The sequence below is a fragment of the Melozone crissalis genome, unplaced genomic scaffold (assembly GCF_028551555.1).
Source record: "Melozone crissalis strain CALT ecotype California unplaced genomic scaffold, PUWL_Pcris_2 ptg000026l_1, whole genome shotgun sequence".
Lineage (NCBI taxonomy): Eukaryota > Metazoa > Chordata > Aves > Passeriformes > Passerellidae > Melozone > Melozone crissalis.
Genome location: NW_026535804.1, coordinates 2892448 through 2914991, shown reverse-complemented (window position 1 = coordinate 2914991; position 22544 = coordinate 2892448). Strand labels below are relative to the sequence as shown.

At 37.4% G+C, this 22544-nt stretch overlaps 1 protein-coding gene across 8 annotated transcripts in view; it reads right to left on the bottom strand.

The window, feature by feature from the left end:
- MBTD1 (mbt domain containing 1) overlaps positions 1–22544 on the bottom strand; it is a 35262-nt gene that overhangs the window by 7111 nt on the left and 5607 nt on the right. For 3 of the 8 annotated variants that reach the window (XR_008483150.1, XM_054278877.1, XM_054278870.1), the window contains 14 exons: positions 20473–20674; positions 19194–19333; positions 18495–18609; positions 18321–18406; positions 12704–12821; positions 11934–12068; positions 11399–11487; positions 9895–10129; positions 8634–8689; positions 8269–8373; positions 7305–7458; positions 4826–4908; positions 4286–4520; positions 3605–3682 (listed from right to left, as the gene is read on the bottom strand). Coding sequence is in view for 7 of the 8 variants with exons in the window: in XM_054278870.1 (XP_054134845.1) it covers positions 3605–3682; positions 4286–4520; positions 4826–4908; positions 7305–7458; positions 8269–8373; positions 8634–8689; positions 9895–10129; positions 11399–11487; positions 11934–12068; positions 12704–12821; positions 18321–18406; positions 18495–18609; positions 19194–19333; positions 20473–20674 (1831 nt within the window). In the remaining variant the exon portion in view is untranslated. The remainder of the gene's footprint in view (positions 1–3604; positions 3683–4285; positions 4521–4825; positions 4909–7304; positions 7459–8268; positions 8374–8633; positions 8690–9894; positions 10130–11398; positions 11488–11933; positions 12069–12703; positions 12822–18320; positions 18407–18494; positions 18610–19193; positions 19334–20472; positions 20675–22544) is intronic. The other 5 variants (XM_054278871.1, XM_054278873.1, XM_054278872.1 and 2 more) reach the window with 5 other exon arrangements.

Here is a 22544-nt window from a genome sequence, read left to right as displayed (position 1 = left end):
ACAATAATAACCTACTTACATCCAATATTCCCAGATCCACATTATCATTCAGTTTTATAGGGTGCATTTTTTGTATCTTAACAATTCGCAGGGCCCCTCCAGGATTCTCAGTAACCCACACCACAACCTTCTTTCTCTGAAATTCTAAACCAGCTGCAACCCTCCGCTATGATTAATTCATAGCAGTAAAAAAGTAACATGGTGCATCAGCAAGAATGAAAAGCTCTCTAGCAGAAAAAATTAAACCAACTGAAATTCAAAGGAAAAAAAAGGGAAAAAAGAAAGATTGGATGAGTCAGCACATGACACCCTAGACCTTAGCTTCCCACTCTGCAGTGAAACACTGCTGTGACCAGTTACCTGTTTGGAGGCTGGGATTGAACTCCTGGCTATTCCTGGGAGGCTGGAAGGCCTCAGAGGCTGTCTGTGCTGGAAGGGCTCGGTATGGAGGAGGAATCAACTTGCTGTCCCCAGAGAAGCTCCTCTGCACCTCACCTGCCATGGGTGGCCTGGACAAACTGACAGGTTTCTTTCCAACAGGTACCTTCCTCTCTAAACATCAAGTCAAACTAAAATAAATGCTCAAGTTAAACTGCATCAGGAAACTCTGACGGTTCACTGAGAAATGGCTCTGACTGATATTCACCCATTCTCAAAAACCAGGGCCTGGACAATGGCACCATTTTGTTTTTACTGGGAATATTGTTCTCAACAGCCACATCGTAGTCCCTGAATTTTACAGGCTACGGGTAAGACTTCAAGGGCATTGCTTAATACCATTAACCACTTATTTCATGCTCAATCAATGAACTACAAATGCTGTGAATTACTTCTGCTGCAGTTACATTGCACAGTCACACACATTCCTCTGCCTGGACACCCAAGATACTTGGCTCAGTTTCAGGCTGCAGGTGTTTCAGTGAGTGTGCCTAAGAGACAGAAGGATGCTTCTGGGGAAATAATCCTCTCCAAAGTTTATCACCGCTAAAAATACATGCTCTTAATTCCCTTAGAATGGTATTTACCATTTTACCCATAAATACAAATTATTGTATTGCTACTGCGTAGCAAAAAAACTTCTAAAATGCCCTCGAATTATTAAACACTGCATTCATGAAAAAGTTTTATTAGAACATTTCCCATACAAATTACCATGTTTCTCCTTTATCACTAAGATGCTCCTATTCTGTGCTCAAGGCATGCTCTCTGAGGGTACAAGATCTGTATTGAGGGTACAAGACCTGTAGCACAAATCCATGCTTTCAGCTACATCAAAACTGTGGCTGCTGATGCTTCAGTCCTATCAGCATTGTCAGACAGCCCTGAAAAGGTAACTGACTATGCATATTCTAAAGATACCACCCTGCTTAAATATTCTTCTTATAAGACAACTTCAGGATAGCCTTATAGAGAGATCAATGAGGCAGAATGGTGTCTACAGAATTCCAACCTTGAAAATCTAGAGGTCAGATTATCATTTCAGTAACCTTATTCTGATATACACACCCAAGAGGAAGCAGACAATACCAGCAAATATCACATCCTTCATTATTAATTAACTGTCCCAGCATGCTGGCATGTTACCTTTCAAGAAGTCACCTGCACAGCCTTCTGAGCAGCAGGCAAAACCATACTCACTGAAAGAAGCAGTGTCAGAAAGGGAATTGGGGGAGATTCTCAAATATCCCCAAAAGCATTCCCAAAGGTTTATGACGCAATCAGTTCTGCTTCCCAGTGAACATGTCCACTCCAGTGCCCCCAGGAAAGAGGAGACACTGTAGCAGAAATCTGCATCGTTACACACAGCAAAAAGGCTCAATGACATCCATGACATCCTGGGCTGGGTTGTGAGCACATGAGAAAAATGTGTGGAAATAACCCTGCTCTGCTCAAACTAACCTAATGTAAGACACAGAGTTTTTTGTTCATCATCTGTGGTGACTTTACATGGTACCATAAAAACATCATGGCTGCATTATATGGTTTTGTGACTGAAATAATTTACAAAATAACTTTCTATTTTATTTACAAGTCCTGAACAAGAAAAAGCTTCAGAAGACATTTTTGTGTTATTTCCGATGACTCACCACTTTGGTTGCCATAACTTATTTAGAAAAAACCCATACACAAGGTAGCTGGCTCTAACTGTTCATGATGTTATTCTCTCATCTTCTAGTGTTAAGAGGATTTCTTAGTATTCAGCAAACAGTCCAGAACACAATCAGAAGTTTTCTTTGCTTCCACAGGCAACATTTACCTTAAGTTGGTGAGAAGTGAAGAAGAAACTTACCTAGACTAAATTTTCTAAAGCTAGACTAAAGCTTCCTATGGCACTAAGTAAGATAGCATTAATTTTCCAGGTTTGGGTCACACTTACTGTAAGAGGTAGCAGAGGTATTAGGAAATGGATAAGGTAAGGAGAATGATGGGCTAGAACAGCTTGCTAAACAAAATCTGCACAGATAGTGTAGAGTTATCCAAAACCAGGTCTTACACAAAGGTAATTAACCATAAAGCCATATTTCCCCAGCTTAAAGCAACAGGATTCACAGCTTTCCCCAGATATTCTCAAATCAGGAGTTTTCCAGTACCTGAATTCTATTGTAAAAATACTGCTTTCCGAAAAGGATCTGGATTTTACTGTTTACTTCCTCCAACATCGAAAAGAAAACCAGTGCAATGCTTGAGGCGCTTAACAGGAATTCCTAAGAACTTCCGAGACACTGTTCTACCTGTGACACTCACCAGCCAACTTCTTTTCGTCCCCAAAGATCAACACAGCATAAGTTGTATTCTCAATGACTGGGGAAGAAGGTTCCAATTGGCCTTAATAGACCCATTCACAAACTCACCAGGAAGACAAGGTTTTAATTCCTCGCATTAGTTTGATACTACAACGAAACTCTCTGGAAACAGAACTAAATTAAGCAAGCTAATTTTACATTTTGACAACTTGATTCAAAGGGAACCAATTACTGTGGAAAGTACCTGAACACTGCAGATTCTTAAAAATGTCATTACTGTGTTTTACTGTGACAAGAACAGCCACATACAGCAATGCTATTTGTTTCTGAAAGTAATAATACAAAAGCTTAATTTACATAAATGCCTAAACCAAAAAAACTGGCAAATAAGTATTTTTTTTGTTTCAAAGAGAAGCCAGTTGGATGATTATTTAAATTTTCTACACCTCATTCTTTCTGATCCCAGTGATTTGGGTCTTATTCCTTTACCTGTGTTACAGAGAGCAGACGGAAAAGTGTGTTGATACCTGAGTATTTTGTACAAGGCAGTACAACTACCAATATAGTACACAGCAAATGTATTATTTAACTGAAATTATGTCAGAATACAAAATTATTTTAACCATTGTCCATCTACAATTAATAGATTATTATTATTAGCAACATCTACCCTACCACAAACTATAAAAATGATTATTCTCAATGAAAAAGTTCTTTTTGTGGCATACTGCACCTTTAAGCATAACACCTGTTTAGACATGTGCATAAAACATGAAAATTTCCAAATAGAACAGGAACTTAGGTAGAGACCACAAACTTTAAAGCATCAGGTAAACTGCAAACACTATTTTGTCACCCACTTTTCTTATGTCCTTTGTACTGTTGTGATTTAGCTTTTTTCTTCTGTTTGGATGAACTTGACTGGCTATCTCTTGATGCTGCAAAAATGAAGAATTCAAAATTTATGCTCATTTAAAAAAAAAAACAACCCCACTTTAAAATGTGTCAAAGCTGTTACACAGTTTAAGAATTTTTCCTTAGTGACTGAACAAAGATAGAAATTTACTGTGGAAAATCAATTTGCATTAAACTACTTAACAAGAACTTGCTCATTACCCTCATATTAAAAAACTGTTTTTGAAATGCATATCATCAGTTATTATCACTTGATCTGACAAGGACAAGTTGTGATGTAACAAATTACATACAGCTTCTGCACAGGCTGAGTTCCACTAGTTTAGGAGGTGAAACAGACACACTGGCAGTCTTAAAGCAATATAAATTCTCAGCAAGCTCCTCCAGAACTGACAAGAGGCTTTTTCCCAGCATCAAGTCAGCACCTTCTGGCATTGAAAAGTAGTAAAAAACACTCCGAAGTACTTTAGAAATCAAAGTGGGAAAGATTAGAACTGTCAATTAGAACTTCCAGGCATTAGCAAGAGTTTTTTCTATTTTTGTTACGCCTAGGGACCTAACTGGAAAAGGTTAGTAAAATGAGTCCCCATTAAATTAATTTTCATTATTGACAAAGCAGGACTCACATTGTGGCGCTGGAGGCTGGAGCTGGTATCCAGTGAGCTGACACCATCCCACAGGATACAGATCTGGGGACTCACAATCCACCCACTGATCATATTCATCTTCCCACCCATCAAAGTGTATCCTCAGAAGCCGGTGAATAATGCGCGTTACTGTGGCCACACACACCAGGCGAGGCTCCATCAGATCTACTGCCTCCAGTTTCATGCCAACATGAAACCCATGGTTTGGAACTTCCTGGGGAAGCAAAGAAAGCAAACATCAGTAAACAGACGTTCATCAAGATAGTTTAAGCACAGTGCTGAAACAGGGATTTCAATCCGCTTAATACAGAAAAAAAACAAGTATCATTGATGAAGTTTCCTGGACCTCTGCAGTTGTTTAACATTTCAGAGATACCAACATTTGTTTACTCAAATGGTTCTTATCTCTAAAAGTTTTAGCTTTTCAAAGCTGTGTTTAACAAATGGGTCTATCCCATGCACTATGCAAAAATGTAAGGAAAACACTAATTCCAATACAAACACGTATAATTTCATTACCTTATTGAAGAGCTTTACTGGTGCAGCTATTGAGTCAGTTTCCCTGAGGTAGTCAAACCATTTAAAAGGGAGTTTTGCATAACCTGTGAATTTTAAACAACATTTTCATACATCAACTGCAAATTTCACGTGTAAGAACAACAGCAAAAATAGCACACAGTGAGTGTGCTACAGCTAAAAAAACAACAAGGGTCAAATACCAGTAGCAGAAACCTCCACTCTCTGAGCTTTGATCTAAGGGACAAAAAGACACCTAGACATTGCCCATTTGCAACTAACAAGGATGAAGCACTGGGTAATGTAAAAGATATCATTCAGTTAAGATTAATCACTTAAACTGGAAGTTTTTTGTCCATGCAGATTCTTATCTCAACAAATGCCCTATACAAATGACCCAGAACAGATCATGGAATTGAGAATATCCAGTTTCTTCCCTGTGGGGAAATAGCTCCACTATTGAAACACTTAAATTGTCAGGAACAGAATAGTAAGAATAAACATGGATATTTTAAAAGTTTATTAAGGGTAAAAATAGCAGGAATATGTAATATGGAAAATTAAAGGATTTTTTAAAAGCTATTATAACGGGAAGAAAATCTCTCAAAAAGATATGTATCTGCTACTGAATATGCATAAAACACAGGAATATCTTTTCCTTTGAGCAATTTTAACAACTGCTTTAAACTAATAATTCTCTAATTCTAGCTGGAGGAACAATAGCCTGGAGGATTTCTCTGCATCAGTGTGCAGTGATGGACACTCTGAAAATCTGCAGTGCAGTGGGCATGGTGTGGGAGCCACAGGAGAGGTCTGCATCTCACTTCTATGGGGATAGAGGGCTGCCACTCTCAGTACCCACAGCCCAAAATTCAATCCCATCCCTCAAGATGCCTAAGCATCTTCATCTTCTACTGATTTCAGCATGGGATGAAGAAGTTTGAGAGGAATAAGCTTTGTAAAGTCCAATGATTTCACAGCAACTGAAGTTATCCACAATACTAAATGCAACTTGAATAAGAGTGCTCACAGTGGCTATGGAATCTATCCATGAATAGATGCAGCTAGAGAGTTAATTAATAATGGCAATACTGTATCAGTTCTGCATATTAATGTTTTTCTTCTCAATGTAACATTCCTCTGCTACACCAATATATTTGTACTCAAGTTCATCACACACAGGAAATGTGCACGTGGGCCTTGTCAGAGCAGGCAGAATTAAAAAGCTGTCCATTTTCCAGCCCATGATTTGGAAAGCAAAGTACCCTCCTCATTGGAGCTAAGGAGCTTTGATCACTTCGGTCCTATTAAAATTGCTAATGCACATTACAGTCTGTATTTTACTGCTAGTAATTCCTCTTCCAAATTACTTTTAGATTATTGCATGTGTGATTTATAATCACCTCTCGCTGATGACACAGCACTTAGGAAAAACTGCAATAAAGGGGAAAATGTACATGGAGGTAAAGAATTAGCTTGCCATGATACAAGAAACACTATAAGTATCATAAATGTGCTAACAACAAAATCCACATTTTGAAAGCAGTGTTTCAAGAGTGAAATCAAAGGCAAGTTTTTCTCCTATTCCATCTCATCAGTTTCATACATGTATTTCTAAATTGATTGATACCTATTGATATACAAGCATTTTCTCCCATAAAAACTTCTCTTGCAAGAGTCTCTGCACCTCAGATTTGAGGGATGCTGGTGCCCATGAATTTCTAGGCAATAAATTTACTAAATGAGCTGACTGAAAAAAACTCCCTAAATCTGTATAACTGCACTTTCCACACACTCTAAGGTGAGAGAGCTGTCACTGTATGACAAAAATGGTATGAAATTATTTTCTTCATGTTGCATTACACTGTAGTTATTACTGCAAGAATGAGAATGGAGGGAAAAAGCCATAGAAAATCATTGTAATCTGTCAGCTGTTATACAGCTATGATCCCCCTAAAATGTACCAGACCAAGGCAAAAAATGGGGAAAGGGAGGCAAAGTCTTCTGTAGACACATGTGCTTGTGAACAGAAAGCTTTTCCTCACAGAGGGGTTTATTTACTGTACAGTCCTAAAGCTCAAGTTTGTGTATAGCCTTCCAAAATTTGACTTGTCTCATTGTGAATTAGCCTGAGATTCTTTACAGTGTTTGTTAATGTTTTGGTGGGCAGGACTTCCTAACCAGTGACACTTCCTGAAGAGCCCTTTTAGTGACTCCCACACTTTCCACTGACTTAGTGGAATCCTCAATTTCTGACAGCAAATGCAAATTATTTCAGCCAATAACCAATCTAACTTTTTCTAAATGAAAAGCTGGTGACCTCTGGTTTAGATTACTTGGAAGTAAAGCTGTTGTATTTGTTTCAGACTTGAGAAAGTCCTAAGAAGTGACCTGAATTTTGTAGGCTGAGTTAAGAAACAAAGCATATGGCACATACAGAATCACTGAGCAGTATTAACAATAAAAGGTGTCAGAATGCTACCTGTACCTCTGGGCGGAGTTAGTTCAATCATGTTAATTTCACAGAAACCAACAGGGAAAATAGAAGGGGAAGTGGCATGGTAACAAAACCAATCAGACCCATCTGCTGCTTCTGAGCCATCAATCCCAATCATAAGATAGCCATCTGCTAATACCTTGGTAAAGAGAAACAAAATTTCACATTAAATGAATACCTTCAGCTAGGTGAGAAAGCGAGAAAGAAAGCATGCCACGTTTTAAGACCGAAAGCAATTCAATAATAATGGAAGCACACTTAGAAGGATATTCAATTATAACAAAACCCCTCCAAATCATATCTGTCTCTAGGACTGTGAATACAACTGTTACATGTACCTTTGATAACGGCAAAGTTATGAGATGAACATTTCCTTTTTCTGATCTCTAGTTTATTTTTCTTGTGAACAACAGCCCTATTTCTAAAGCTTTGTAACTGAGTCTGTTCCTCAGCTTGCAAGGATATTCAGTACGCCATTACTCAAAATCATAACAATTCTCCTCACTGGAAAGGTTAAACAATTCAGCTAAGCTGCTTTTTACATTTTCTCTTTTAAAGCAGATTTCACATGGATTGGTTCCCTTTCAATCAAACTAAGAAAGAAGGACAGCCTTAAAATATCTTCATAAACTTCTGCCAGTCAGCAAGATGAGATCTGGTTTTGAACAGTTGCAAAACACTTGGTATAATTAGCAGAACATTTTCCTGTAAATTCCTCTCACAAATACATTCTAACTAAAGGTAAGGCTGAATTTCCAGAGCTTAAAGTCAAATTTACATAAGCACATTTTCATAGCGGTTGTATATGAACAATTGACAAACATACCCTATTCACTGTGCAAATGAACTCTCCTAATTTTGGTTTTGAGCTTCTTGTTTCAAGCCTGAATAAAGGTTAGGGGAAACGGATTCCTCTTCACCTCCCCAAAATGCACATTTGCTTTCTTACCTTTCTGATAGTTGCCACACATATTGCTGAAAGATTTAGGGGGTCTATAGCTTCCAATTTCATTCCTTCTTTAAACCACTCTCCAGCTGCATCAACCTCTTTTACCTAAAGAATCACAGAACAGCAGCAGAAACAAAGAATTTAATGAGCCTGGAACAAAATATACCCCAACACTGCCAAAGCAACAGACTGAAATATGTGTTCTACCACATCTGCTTATATCAAGGAGATCAGATTGGATAACACAAACAGAAACACTTGTGCTGGGCCAGGATGTAAATAGAGTTTCAGGTCTGGTTTACACACAACAGGAACTGAAGGTCCTCAATCAACTCTGCGAAGAGTGTTCTAGCTACTCAACTCACCTTCATAAATAAGTGTGGGGGTGCATCAAAATGTCCGTCCTGTTTCTTTGTAATATCTACAAGGAATAATAATAATAATACTATAATATTGTTCAAAAGTTTTGTTCACAGAGCACACAACATGTTTTTCTGAACATGTTAACCAATACCACACAATCACTGGTGTTGGGAGGCCCACAGTTTATTAGTAACACTACCACAAAAATCTGGGGGACTTAATCCATCGATTTTCCTTGCTGACTTCAACCTGAACTGCCTCTATAAAACAAACATAATTTATGGAAAAAAAAAACCCCAATATCCACTATTTACAAGACCATTTGATTACATCACAAAATTGATGAAAGTGTAACATAGAAGTTTTTGCAAAAAATGGGCAGGTTTAAATTACTTTGCACTATGCTATGATAGAAAATTACATTTATATATATTTTTATATAATTACATATAATCACTTTAAATGCATGTGTGTGTGTGTCTATTTATAAATGGCTTCAGAGAAAGTTGAAGCGTTAGGAAAACTGAAGGCCTTTTCCTGAAGGGAAGCCTTTTGGAATGCTTTACAGAAATTCTGTTTCTTACAAGGGATACCAGCTCAAAGGAACAGAGAAATAATAAAAAACCCACACTTTCTTTTTGTTTGTTTAGAAGTCTGAACTATTTCAAATTACAATTGCTTTTGCATTTTAGTTAGCAAAGGCCTTAACTGTGTCCCCTCTATCACACTGTCACTTCATTTTCCCAGCCCATTCCTGAATGCCCTCTAAATCATGTTAATACTGCAATTATAAAATATTAGACAGTCTTTAAACTCGCCAGTAAATAGAAATTCTGTTTGTACTAGGATACGTGTCCACATTGCATTGTAGAAAGAAGGAGTTAGACGTGAAGAAACTAGGAGTTTGTGGAGTAGGGCTGTAATTCCAGGTATCAGCATGAAAAGTGAAGTCTATCATGCTTGAATTGTGCAGTTAAAGGTTTTTCTACCTTTAGTTTGCAAGCTTCTGTTTATCACTGAATCTTCTAAACACTAAAGGTTATTCTGGCTTTTCCACTGCTGTATAATATGTTAATTGTAATTTTAACTAAAATTGCTAAGTGTCATAAAATTGGTAAAACCCCTGGGCCACATTACATAACATTCTCAAGTACCATTATTCAAGGTAGTTTCACTAATTGTATAAAGCAACAGACCTGCTAAAGCCAGACTCCTCCCAGCCAACACTACCTACAAAACACCTCTAACCCAAACCAAACTTACCAGATCTTTTGAACCTGTGCCCTATACTTCGAGACCAGCCAATATGATGAATGAGTGGGCTGTACATATGGCACCAGAAGTCATCAGTTTTGTCCTCACTCTCTTCATACACCAATCTCAGGCGGCCCCCAACAACACTATCCACCACTGCCACTCTTGTCCGGCAGAGGTGCGTCTTGTCCACTACTTCTACCCTCATGGAAGTTTTGAATGGGTACTGCATACTCTCAGACACCTTGAAACAACACAAAACATACATTCTGTAACAATATCTTCTGTTTTTCCATTTCCTGTCTTTTAAAGCACAGTATTGACACACTTCATTTAATTGAAGTACTCGTTAATCATGCCAGAGAAATGACAAAACTTATTTGTCTTCTATTTCATTGTAACAAAATATTTCAGAAAACTAAGAACAGATCCTACAATGCCTTAATTGTTTCAAGGTCATCCCTTAAGATGAGATACAATTCTCACATAAGTTCAAGGAATTTTCAACTGACATAATGAAAGCTTGTCCAGTTGTTAACAATGGCTGAAGTTACCTTGAGAAACAACTTTAACAAAAAAACCTCAATATTTTTTGTTCTTGCTGTGTCATCCACTCAAAATACAGCATTTTAAAAACAGGATTAAAATGCTTTAAGGTATGGAAAACAAATCTTCAACATAATTAACGCTGGCCATTTACAAAAGTATTTCTTCAAAATACACAAAAGAAATAGATGTTAATCTGCTCTGTGAAAACAGACTGTATTAAAAAGCAGTATCTGTCACTTGCCATTTTCATTAACACCTCTGCAAAGGACTGAGATCTTGCCAATTTAATTTGGCTTCCAAGTGAGGCAATTGTAAAATAAAAATTAACAACTGCAGAAAGGCATTTTGGTTGGTTTTAAAACATTACATGCAGTGTAAAACAATGAATTAAGCTTGCATGTTTCCACTAAGAACTATATACACCATCATCTCACAATATTGGCAAGTAAACTTCCAGCACACTATACAGCAGCTGCCACACCTGAAGGCATGACTAAGACAGGAAGAAACCTAGTCCAGAGCAGGAAAAAAATACTAAGATTTAAAACTATGATCTTCATTCCTTCTACATCCATGCTATATTAACATATTCTGTTCAGTTCATGAAACAAATGATTCCTGAATTAGAAAAATCAGTTTTAATTTTTCTTAAATATCACAGGGTAACTCATGAGCACATCTGGGTTTTCTGTGGATTTTTTAAAATGGGATATTTTAAAATTAAAATAGACCAAGTAGTTTTTACAGACATCTATTCTTTCTAGAGCAAAGTTTACCAAATACATACTGCCAAGTGTGGACAAAACTGGAGAAGGGATTCCAAGGAAAACTGTGTCTTAGGGAAGAAACTACTGTACCTCCTTCCCTGCAAGAGAAGCTAATGTGCCACTGTAAAATATTTCAGTTCTTCACACTGTGCTGCAGTTTTCTTTACAGAACATCACAGATACTGGATCAGCCTTACCTTCTGAGAAAAGTCAGGAGGAAGTGTTTTGGCACCAGTAAGTCGTTTCACTAGAAAAGCTTTCCAGTTTGTGTATTTGTGTTGGATGCCTGTTGCAAATAAGGGGAAGAAATAAGCAACTGATTTTTAATTGTGCCCATTAGAGATTAATATTAGAGTCTGGAATATGTAAAGAAGAAATCCCAGATGACTATTAAAAGGCCTAGATGACAATAATGACAAAAAGCCTCTTTAGAGAATGAATGCTATTCAAGATTAAGTTAATAGGCCAGGGTGAACAACTTAATACCAAAGTATAAATAAAATAAGTGCATATTCCCATAACTGCTTAGCTAACTGCTGCCACCCCAGTCATAAAAGCTTTGAGTCACATCAGATGGGCTACTCCAAGAAAAAGAGCATCAGTCAAAAGTTAAAATTATTAATTCATAACTGTTGAAAAAGTTATGGCAAAAGAACATTTTGCTATCTGGATCATGAGCAAATTTAGTTTAATAAAGAGACTTTGAAATCAGTAAGACTACTATTTACATACTGCGAGGAGGAACTAAGGGCTTCCCACTGGTTGCACACCAACCAACTGGGTGGATGTCAGACCCACAAATGTTGCACCAGAAGTCAAGACTCGAATCATTTTCAAATCCTTCATATCTCAGCAGAGCATTGTAGCCTGAAAGAAAGCATTTAAAAAAATACAAGAATGAAACAAGATTATAAAATATGTTTGAATATTTTTGACCAATCATCATATACATTATACTGATTTTCTAAATGTAATTTTTAATAGCAAGTTGGGGTTTTTTGGCACATTTCTGGATGCTATTAATGCACAGAATTGATTACTTTGATAAATGCGCGTGTATTATCATGTAAATCAATTTAAATAAGATTAAAATTCTGGAACTAAAAACCTTTAGAAATTGCACAAAAGAGGACAAAATTAATTATGCACAGTATCTGCTTTTTCATATCTTAGATCTGTAACCTTGAATTTCTAACTTTTCACCAGTGATTTGTATAATGAGGCTTCTTGACAGGTCTTATACCACGTCTCCTTTCTGCTCTGCACTAGTCTTACTGCACTCTGAGGCAATATTAAAAAAAAATCAAACCAAGGAAAGACATTCTCAAGCATCACAGCAGCCAGTGTAGAACAGTGACAGCACTACAATGTATAATCTACAGACACAGCTCTGCCAACCTGACCAATGTCAGCATCTCTCTCACCAGGTGATTGCTGACTAAAGTACTTATCTTTTCACATAGTTCTTTGGATTATTTTAATTTCAACTGAAACACATTTACCTGCTAATTTTACAATTCCAGCTATCCAGAAGACTTTGGTAGGTAGGCTGCAGTCAGTGTTTGGAACCTCTACTCGCACTCCTTCAGCAATGTCACCCCAGCAAGTCCCCATGGGTGCCTGTCAAGGTTGGGGTTAAAAAGTCATCAGCTCACCATGTGAAAATAGTAATTTTTAGTTATCTCCATGTTCTACAAGCAACTTAAAAAGACAAAACATTGAATACACATATAACAAACATGGTTAGAAACCACTGTTTCTACAAGAACCTACTTTTGTTTTGATTTGACAACTATGTGTAATACTGAAATTGTATCCAATTATTCCTGTGTATTTACTGAAAAAAAGCTATAGCATTCCAAGTTTAAATAGCAGTTAAGCACAAATTGTACATTCCCAAAGGTCAGTTTTATTCTATGATATTTCAGTTGGGAAGAAACTACTGATGTTAGTAAGAATGGTGGAAAACGCTATGCAATTCTACTTGCAAGAAAATCATGGTACCTGTAGCACAGACATCAAAACCTTTAAATTCTGCAAGTCAGGCATGCTTCTGGAAGAATGCCTAAAAATTATTTCTTTATTCTATGCTGATGATTTATTATGGTAGGGTTCATCACCCACTGCTTCACATCCTCTCAGAGGAACAAGCTTTCACACCACCTGCAAGTGATCACTCCATGGAGCAGACAAAAAGAACAGAAGGCTCTGAAGGGCACCTTTTTAATGAACATCAGAAGGAAAGGCACAGCAAGATCCCCCACACTGTCCCATGTGAGGAATATGTTAGGAACAAGAAAGAATATCCACCTGATGAACTCATAAGGGTTTGCAGAAGCTGGTGATAGAAATTACATTTAGTTTGTTATCTCCAGAAGAACATTTTGTTGAACAGAGCATAATGAAATATCAGTCAAAGATGGTATTGTAGATACCAGAAATGCAGAGTACTGAAGAACCTAAATTCTTAACAGTAACTCAACCGAAGTTATATTGGTAACAAGCTACAGAATTTCTCAGTGTGCAATAAACTTGAGACTACCCAGGAGAGAGAGATTCATATTTTGGGTGTTTTATAACAACAGTCACATCAATTCTGAGAAACACAAATTCTTATCTGTTCAGAGATTACCCAGCTATCACTGGGACAACTGAAGGAGGGATCCTCTGGCTCTGCACTGTGTCTCATTTACAAAGCTCTTTGCAAACCCAGAGCACTGAACCACTCAGTGGGAATAGCCTCCAACTGCTACGAACAGAAGCTACGAGTGAAGAAATCTGGATTAATCCTGAATAACTGAAAATTACAATATTGGAATTTTGCTGGCAATCAGCAATTGCCATTAGTAGCACTAGAAGCTGAATTTATCTTAAAAAAAGGAAATCCCTCACTAGTTGAAGTATTTGAGGTTATACAAAACTTAAAACTAGTTTCAACTCTTAAAGGAAATATAAGTATGCCAGTTTCTATTCTTGAAGCTTTGTCTCTTCATGTTCTGCTATGTCCCATCTACACCAGTCTAGACCACAGAGCTCTCTTCTGCCAACTGGCAGCCAGAGAAGAATCCAACTGAAAAGATGACAGCTTATTTTCACACACAAAATATGCAGATACAACTTAAGTTCCATCCTGTGATCACTACCCTCTCTAAATTAACATGTGTAGGTTTTTGAATTGAATTGGGGAAATAAACTTTTCAAACTGCTTATTTTAGCAAATCTTGTTGCCCGTATAGAGATACAGATGAGGCCAAACAATCCAAAATAAAAGTGCTGACTAATTTCATAATCCACCTGCGCTGAAGTACATTTTATTGCCTGCTCGTCTATTCTGTTGATTCAGTGAGAATAGTATATCAAAAGACTTCTCCTGACATCAACTTAAAATGGAAATTTCGTTTCCAGAGTGTGGATTGGTATAGACGGAAATAGCAGAAAGTTAAATTTGTCCTTGTCTGTGAAAACATTGGTTCTGCTAGTTCTCCTACACCAATCCATATGGCTCACCCTTTCAAGAAGGAAGCCATCCTGTGCAGCATCACTGCTTAAGTGTCAGACAACTATACTGTCCTGAGGGATGGTTTACAGCACATCTGCTTCACTGCACTATCTTAATCTCCTTCACTCATTAGGGATATTCTTGAAGCAGGAAGACCTGGATAAACCAGGGCTGTGACAGCCATCTTCCTTCATCTCTCCTCTGTCTCATCTGATTAATCAATGAGTGTTTGAAGAGTGCTTTTAAAAACTCAAAGTGCACTAGAGAAGTGTTAAGTCTTACTTATCTGCTGACTGAAAGGTGACTGCAGTCTGGATTGGCATAGTGTGAACTAGCAGAACCATCATTTACAGGTAAGAACAAATTTACCTTTCAAACTCATGACGAGATCCACGTCACATCACTCCCAAACAAGGAAGAGCTGGTTCCTGGCTTCCTGCTCCGGGACATGACCTGGGAGGGGTCTATCTGTGAGCACCAAGGGCCTTCTCTGCAAGGTAAGGTGCAGTCAGGAAGGGCCTGTTTGATAGGAGCACCTAAAGGCCAAGTATTCCACATACGCACCTGAATAAAGAGCTCATATGGCTTAAATAAGTGGCTTCTAGAGGTTTTGGCTGGCATCAACACTGCCATGATTGCAGACTTTAAATCAGGATTTTAATGGCAAATCCTGATGGTGATGCTACCGATTCCATTGGTACCGTGGTGATGCTACCAATTCCTGAATTGTATATAATGCTGAAACTTCGTTTGTGAGCAGTGCTCCAACAGTAGGTAATGCCAGAGGAGAAAACATGCAAAAGGGTTTAAACAAAAACCTTCAAAGCAGAACACTGCCACCCAGTGTAGCATCCTGGAAATGCTCCCTTAAATCACTGGATATAGCTTAAAAACAGATGAAATCAAGAGAATGAAAGTATTTCGGCTCAGAATAAAATTCGGGTGGAAGAAAGAACTTCAGGAAATGTACCTCTCATTAGCAATACAGTGAAAAGAAATAATTGCTCTTAATTGTGCATAAAATTGTCCAGTAAGTAGTACTGAGAAATAACTCAAACCACTGTAATTTGCTTTCAGTTGTAGAAATGGTTTGAACTAATAAAAGCAACTATAGAAAAGAGTAAAAAGTGTTTAGAGGATAAAAAGTGGAATGCAGGTCAGCAATGAGCTCACTGTATGGGACTAAACTATAACTCAATATTAAAAACATTAAATTGAGTTTTTCTCCTTGCAGCAGCTATTGCTGTGTGCCTGATTAACGCAATCTCACAAAATAAAAAAAAAGAGGCTGCAACGTGCACAAATGGGAATTCTGGCTTTGTCATGGGCTTCCTGTAGGACATAAACAAAAGCAGTTCCCTACTTCAGTTTACTCAATGCTGAAATCATAGGCATGACCACTCTATTGCTACTGAATTTCATTAGTGTTACTCAACACTCAAGTCTGGAATAAATGTAACATGGAAGCACAAAAAGTATATCAAAATACTTTAAAATTAATTCTTATCATAAAGAGAAAGAACTTCCCAAGATTTAGATACTTTAATTCTAAAATGTAGCTGTTTTAAAATGAAGAAGAAATAACTTCCCAGGAAAAAAATAAACAAAACCAGAAAAACTGATGTGTGAAATCTATATCAGAGCTGAGATACTTAAGCACGTCAGGTTCTTAAAAAAAAGCCAAATCTCACATCTCATAATTCCTTTAAATTTTCTTTAACACTGATCCTAATGTTCCCTATCAAATATCCATACAGATATATCCAGTATAACCAGTAAATTCAATATATTTTACTGAATAATGAATTTAAGGGTAGATATGTCACGATTTTACTGTCAACTCAAAACTTTGATCTTGAACAGAATAAGCTTTATATCTTCAATCACACACATACAGGTGTATGAAATTCATAATATGGATGGTAAAAAACCATCAACTAATACAAACTTTTACAAATCAAAGCAATACAGTATATAGATAACAGCAATAATCTTTCCAGAAAGTCAAAAAGAGTACTGTTTAATTATCAATGGAGAGTAGGACAAAGAGAAGGACCTAACGAAAGAGCACTGATGTGTTTGTCAGATTCTGACTGGTCTAAATAATGTATTTTTCAAAGAAATAATTACATAAAGTTAAATGCAAATCATACCTTTATAACACTAACTCATATCCACCAAAGAAGTAGAAATCTCCAAAGAAAATAGCAGGATTTGCATTTTACTTGTATGAAAAAGGAAAATGAGGACAGAAAAGAAACAACTTTCAGGCTACATGGTAGTACAGTTGCCATTATCTTGTGAAAATCTTCAAGGTACAATGTGACCACGAGCGTGGTCTTGGTTCACATTATTGGGGCACTGTGCAGCTGAATGAATGAAACAGTGAGAACGGGAGATAAAATTGCTTTTAATAAAATGTAATAATAATTTACAAGTGATCTGACGACTGTAGCTGTCTCTAATACAGGATGCCACACACCCTGAGACATTTGCAGATCCAATAGCACAGTCCATGTTATCAAACGAGACTTTGAAATCACTTATTACATGTACATAGCTGTGAAAGCAAAGTGCAAACATGCTGACTCGAGCATGCAGAATTTGATACAAATTCCCCAAGTTCTCCTAGCACAAGGCTCTGTCCTGGGCAGTAGCTGAGGCCTCTGAGCATAAAGGGTACTATTCACAGAGTGCCAACTGCCAGGAGCCCTCAACTCCCACTGGTTTATGATCTGAGAGGGCTCAGCAGGAATTCCTGCGCTGAAGAGGAAATATTTCTCTTCTCTCTCATGGACAACTTCCATGAAGAAAAATGTTTGTTTTGATTAAAACTTTGAGCACATAATTTAGAGCAAGACAAAAGTATTGTAATACAGTACACTTCAACCTCTCAAATTAAAAAAATATGCTGAGAAAACACCTTTTGTCAAAGCTTTTACTTAAGAGACACAAAGTAATGACAATATTTTAATTGTCAGTCTAATGTCTCATGCCTGGAATTTTAGAAACACATTAAAGACAGATGGCGCTAAATATTTTCCCCAACCACTACTTTCCTCAGTCATCAAAGAATGTCTTTTCGTCTGAAACTTTTGAAACTCTAAAACAAAGAAAACCAACTTTTTAAATCTCAGATTTCTAAACAGCCTTAATTTTCCCCCATACTAGACCACCTGGCAGCATGACTGACAGGGAGAATCTGACAAATAATAAAGAATGAAAACCCCAAATCTAAATATGTAACAAAAAGATCAGTCCAACACAATGGAACGGGCCTGATTTAATATAAAAAGCCTTTTGTAACTGTTTTCAGTACAGCTTGAGTTGGCTGGTTTGTTACTCTGCAGTATGTGGGATGATTTGGTGACTTGAACATAAGAAAAACAATTCTCAAGTATGTAAGAGCCTTCCTTTTTGTTTATGAGAGCGTATCTATGATAAAAGTAACTGGTGGTGTTCAGAATTATTTTAAAGGACAGATAAATTATCTAAAAAGTAGTGATACTCACATCATGAAAAATATTGGGATATTCATGTTTTGAAAAAATTAATTTAAGAACTTCCACAGACTCACTTATACACACAGAGAAGGAAAGCACAAACTGAGAAATACTCACGTGTTTAAAGCAGGTAACAGGAGCTGCTGTAAAGCTATTACTATTGATGTAGTTACCCCAGCTGAAACCTTCCACAGGGACAGCTGCTAAGGGAAAGTTATTTCAGTTAGGAAGCTGCTCATGAGGCACCAATCTTTCAGTGTTTTTGTTTCAGGTCTGTTTATATGCTGTTACCTGCTTTTGTCTTTGCCTGGTTTTGTAAAGTTGCTTGGTACTGGGCATATGCTGCTAATTTAGCCACTAAGGGCTGTTTTTGTAGAACTTTAGCCTTCTTTGTTGGAGGTTTACCCTAAAAAAAAAAAACACAACCCAAGTAAATAACATCTTTCCAAACTCCTGTCAGGAAATTTCCACAGGTCTGCAGCTATCTTTAACAGATTTAAACTAAAATCAGAAGTACACAGAGACTAAGTATGACACACATAATATAAAATAAATTAAAAAACCAGTAGTAAGGAGTGTCCAAAAGATGACTTTTGTACTACTATCCCAACTTGAACAGCACTATAGATTCACTGTTGTTTACCTGAAAAAAAGATATCTCTTAAAAGCAGATCAAAAGGAAGAACTTTTAATCTAACTCAATAGCAACACAATTTCTTGGCATTTGTTGCAATGAATTTGAGACAGGTTATAATGATATTTCTTGACATTTATTTTTCTCTTTTCTTGAATACTACAGACACACCTGGATGATTACTTGATTAATATTTTAAGTCAACACACATCAACACACATATACCTACTTTGAAACTCTATAAAGAAAACCCTCAAACCCAAGAACCTAATCTACAAACATGCAGCCATCTATACAAATACCCAATTTCACCATCACAGACAACAGAAAGGATGTAAAGAAAACGGTGTCTGTACCGCTACCTGAAGCCTGGCCAGAATGCTGGCCTTCTTGGAGTTGGAGGAATAGCTTCTGGAGCACGACACACTGCAGAAGCGCTTGGTTTTAGAGTAAAAAGCATCTCGGACACCAACCATCCCACACATCTCACACGTAGCTAATCAGAAGAAAGAAAAAAACCTCAAAATATTAAGAGTGTAGTTAAAGTTGCAAAAAAATTCAGAATGTAGAGGACAGAATGAAGGTCCTGGAGGTGGTACCATCAAACCGTTTCTGAGGGCTTTACCCCAAAGAAAATTGCACAGGAAAAAAAAAATTTAAAACACCACTACTAATATCAGTTAAACAGCAAGAACCTCAAGTTCACTGGTGAAACAGTGCCTCTTTCTCCTCCCTATTAATTTCATCTCCGGTGCAAGTGAATGACCCAGCTAAATTAGCTCAAGCTGATTATTGGTTTTTCACTGTTCTCAAGGAAGCATCTGCTTTGAATCTGGGCTTGCCAATCTTGGTTTCCTCTAAACATAGAATACTTCCAACCTGAAATAAAACCAGATTTACTGTTTGATTCATAAATTACTGTATCCCAATTACCCCAGCCCACTAGTGCTTTCTTCTGGCTAGAATCATGTTCCAGAGATGGACAGCATCACCCACAGTTTCTCATTAAGAGTAAGACTCGGAGACCAATTAATGCCAGTGAGACAACACTCAAATTCTGCCCAGAGAGAGCTTTACACTAATCACTAGAATTTCACATAAAATATTTTTCCCTGACAACAAAAGAAATCTTCCCTTTCAATTTATTTTCCTAGCATCCTCCAACTCACAGCTAGTGAGAAGTGAACAGGTATACACTAACAGGTTTTATACAGTAGCAATAATGAAGTTTTCCTAGTATAGGAAGAAATATTTAAACATATTGTACGTGTAACAAAGGGCAGAGAAAAGGTATGCCCTGGCATAGATAGAACACACTGACATTGTCCTCAAAGCTCCAAGAATAAAACCTATGCACATGAGAACACACACATGCATGTGCAAACACAATACATTTGACAGGAGGGCAGATGTTCCCATACTATTTCTTCCCTGTCAGCAGGATTCAAACCCTCTTTTATTTCAGTTTAGCAGAACCCAAACAATTCCCCTTCTCAAAACCAACCAACCCCAACCCTTTAGCTGCTTTGGTCCCTTTTCAGTTGGGACCAACATTTCAGATGGGACCGTCACAACCCAGCACACGCTAAAATCCACCAATATCCAACTCCTAGCACTCACATAGCACATACTTACCCATGCCAGATTTGCCATCTGGATAAGTATAAACTTGCCCGTTGTTCTTGATAATTGGGAGACTGGATGGCAAAGGAGCAACCTCCTCCTCACTTTCATCTGAACTGGAGCTGCTGCTGGTGTCCTCACTACAACTATCATAACCGTCAAACATCCCGAATGAGTCTCGGTGTTTCCTTTCCACTTGTGAACTACGTTCTGTCTAAAAATTAAAAATAACCAAACAACAAAAAAACCAAAGAATAGCAGAATGTTCTGAATGCAAAGATTTCAAAGTCAAGCTTAAAAAGTTTCACAGGTCAGTCTTCACAGGTCAGTATTCTAAGGCACTGCTGTATCAGCACAGACATGAGCCTTGTAATGCCAATTACATGAGCACTGGTATAATCAAAACTGGCCAATTTTGGTGCTGTGATATACAGAAAGAAAAAAAAGTATCTCATGATCCACTGAGAATAAACAGGAGCCATCCATACATTTAATTTCCTTGGTATCTTTAGAGTTCATTAAGTCTGATGAGCTATACACTGACAGACACACTGATCTTATATGCAAATGAGCACATTCCAGATGGCTGCAGCCAATTCCACTAAAATTCATTAATTTGAGAAAGCTGGGCAGAGAAAAGACAGTTCAATCAAGAGGGCCCTTATACCATAGCAAAAGGAATGAGAGGCTCTCTGCTCTTATTGGCTTGTGGGGTTATCCATAAATCACTCAGCTCCCCTACGAGTCCATGACTCCCATGTGAAGCAGGAACACCTCTCCAGCTCACAGAGCTGTTCAGAGGATTAATACATTAACCATTATAAAGAGCTCAGTTACTATGGCAATAGGGTCTGTACAAATGCTGAAAGAGGGAAAGGTAACTAATTTGCCATTGTCATTTACAAAAAACTTGTTACATAATAGTTTTCCTATAATCAAAAAATCTGAAGTAGGATAAAACCACACAATTCTGTAGAAGGCATGACAGTTAAGCAATTTCCAGCAAAGACAGTAAAGAAGCAAGAGATTAACTGATGTACTTTTTCTGAGGCACATCTACCATATGCATTTTGATACAGTGACAATTTTCACTTATGAATATCTTACACAGCTCCATTGAAACAAGGCTACTCCTATGTGAGTTGCCCTCATTAAGCTAAAAAAAAATATGGCTTCATATTATTTCCATAATCTTAGTATCTACTAAGTTTGAGAGGAAATAAATAAAGAGAAAAAAAGAAATTCTACAATAAAAGCACAAGTTAGGGGAGTGAAGTACAGACAAAAAAATAAGAAAAATTAAAAAAGCCTTTGGCTCAACTTCCTTTTCCAAGAACTAATTTTCCTTTTTCTGCCATGCTATGCCTTTATTATAATATATTCTACTTTGCAATCTAAATAAATCCTATTATGGAAGAATTTCCTAATAGGCACAAGGGAAAACTGATTTCCACACTGACCCAATCCTAGCATGCAATTATTAAAAAAAAAAATCAAAAAACCCAGTAAGCATAAGAGGTTATGCAATAAGGCAAACACTTTAAACACACTTACAGTAGTTCTGAAACAAAACAACCAAGTCAGTGTAATGTTAATTATGAATATACACCCCAGCCAAAAAAAAAAAATTTATTACACCAAACCAAATTTAGGATAGGGCAAAACCCAACAACTTCCTCAAGGCCAGCCCATGGGATTGTTAGAGGAAACACTGAGCCATGGCAGACAAAGCTCGGCCCTGACCCGTGCTGGCAGCAGTGTCACCTGTCCCATCTGCCACCAACATGCATGTCAGTGACTTGTTTGTGTGTGCACATGTGTGCAGCTTAAAGCAGAAGATGATCACAATGTTGCCATGGATACAGTGTCCTGCCAACACTGCCAGGAATTTTCAGAGCAGATGATGAAAACTAGTCATCCTCCTCAAGATTTCAGGAACTCCTTAACATCTCACAGTGTTTAAGGTCTCCTGAACACTGTCTCTGCTCTGATATAAATTGTGATTCCATATGAACCATTTCCACCAGTACTACCAGAGCACTACGATGCTTAGGTTTTATGGACAGATACTTGTGGTGTTTCAA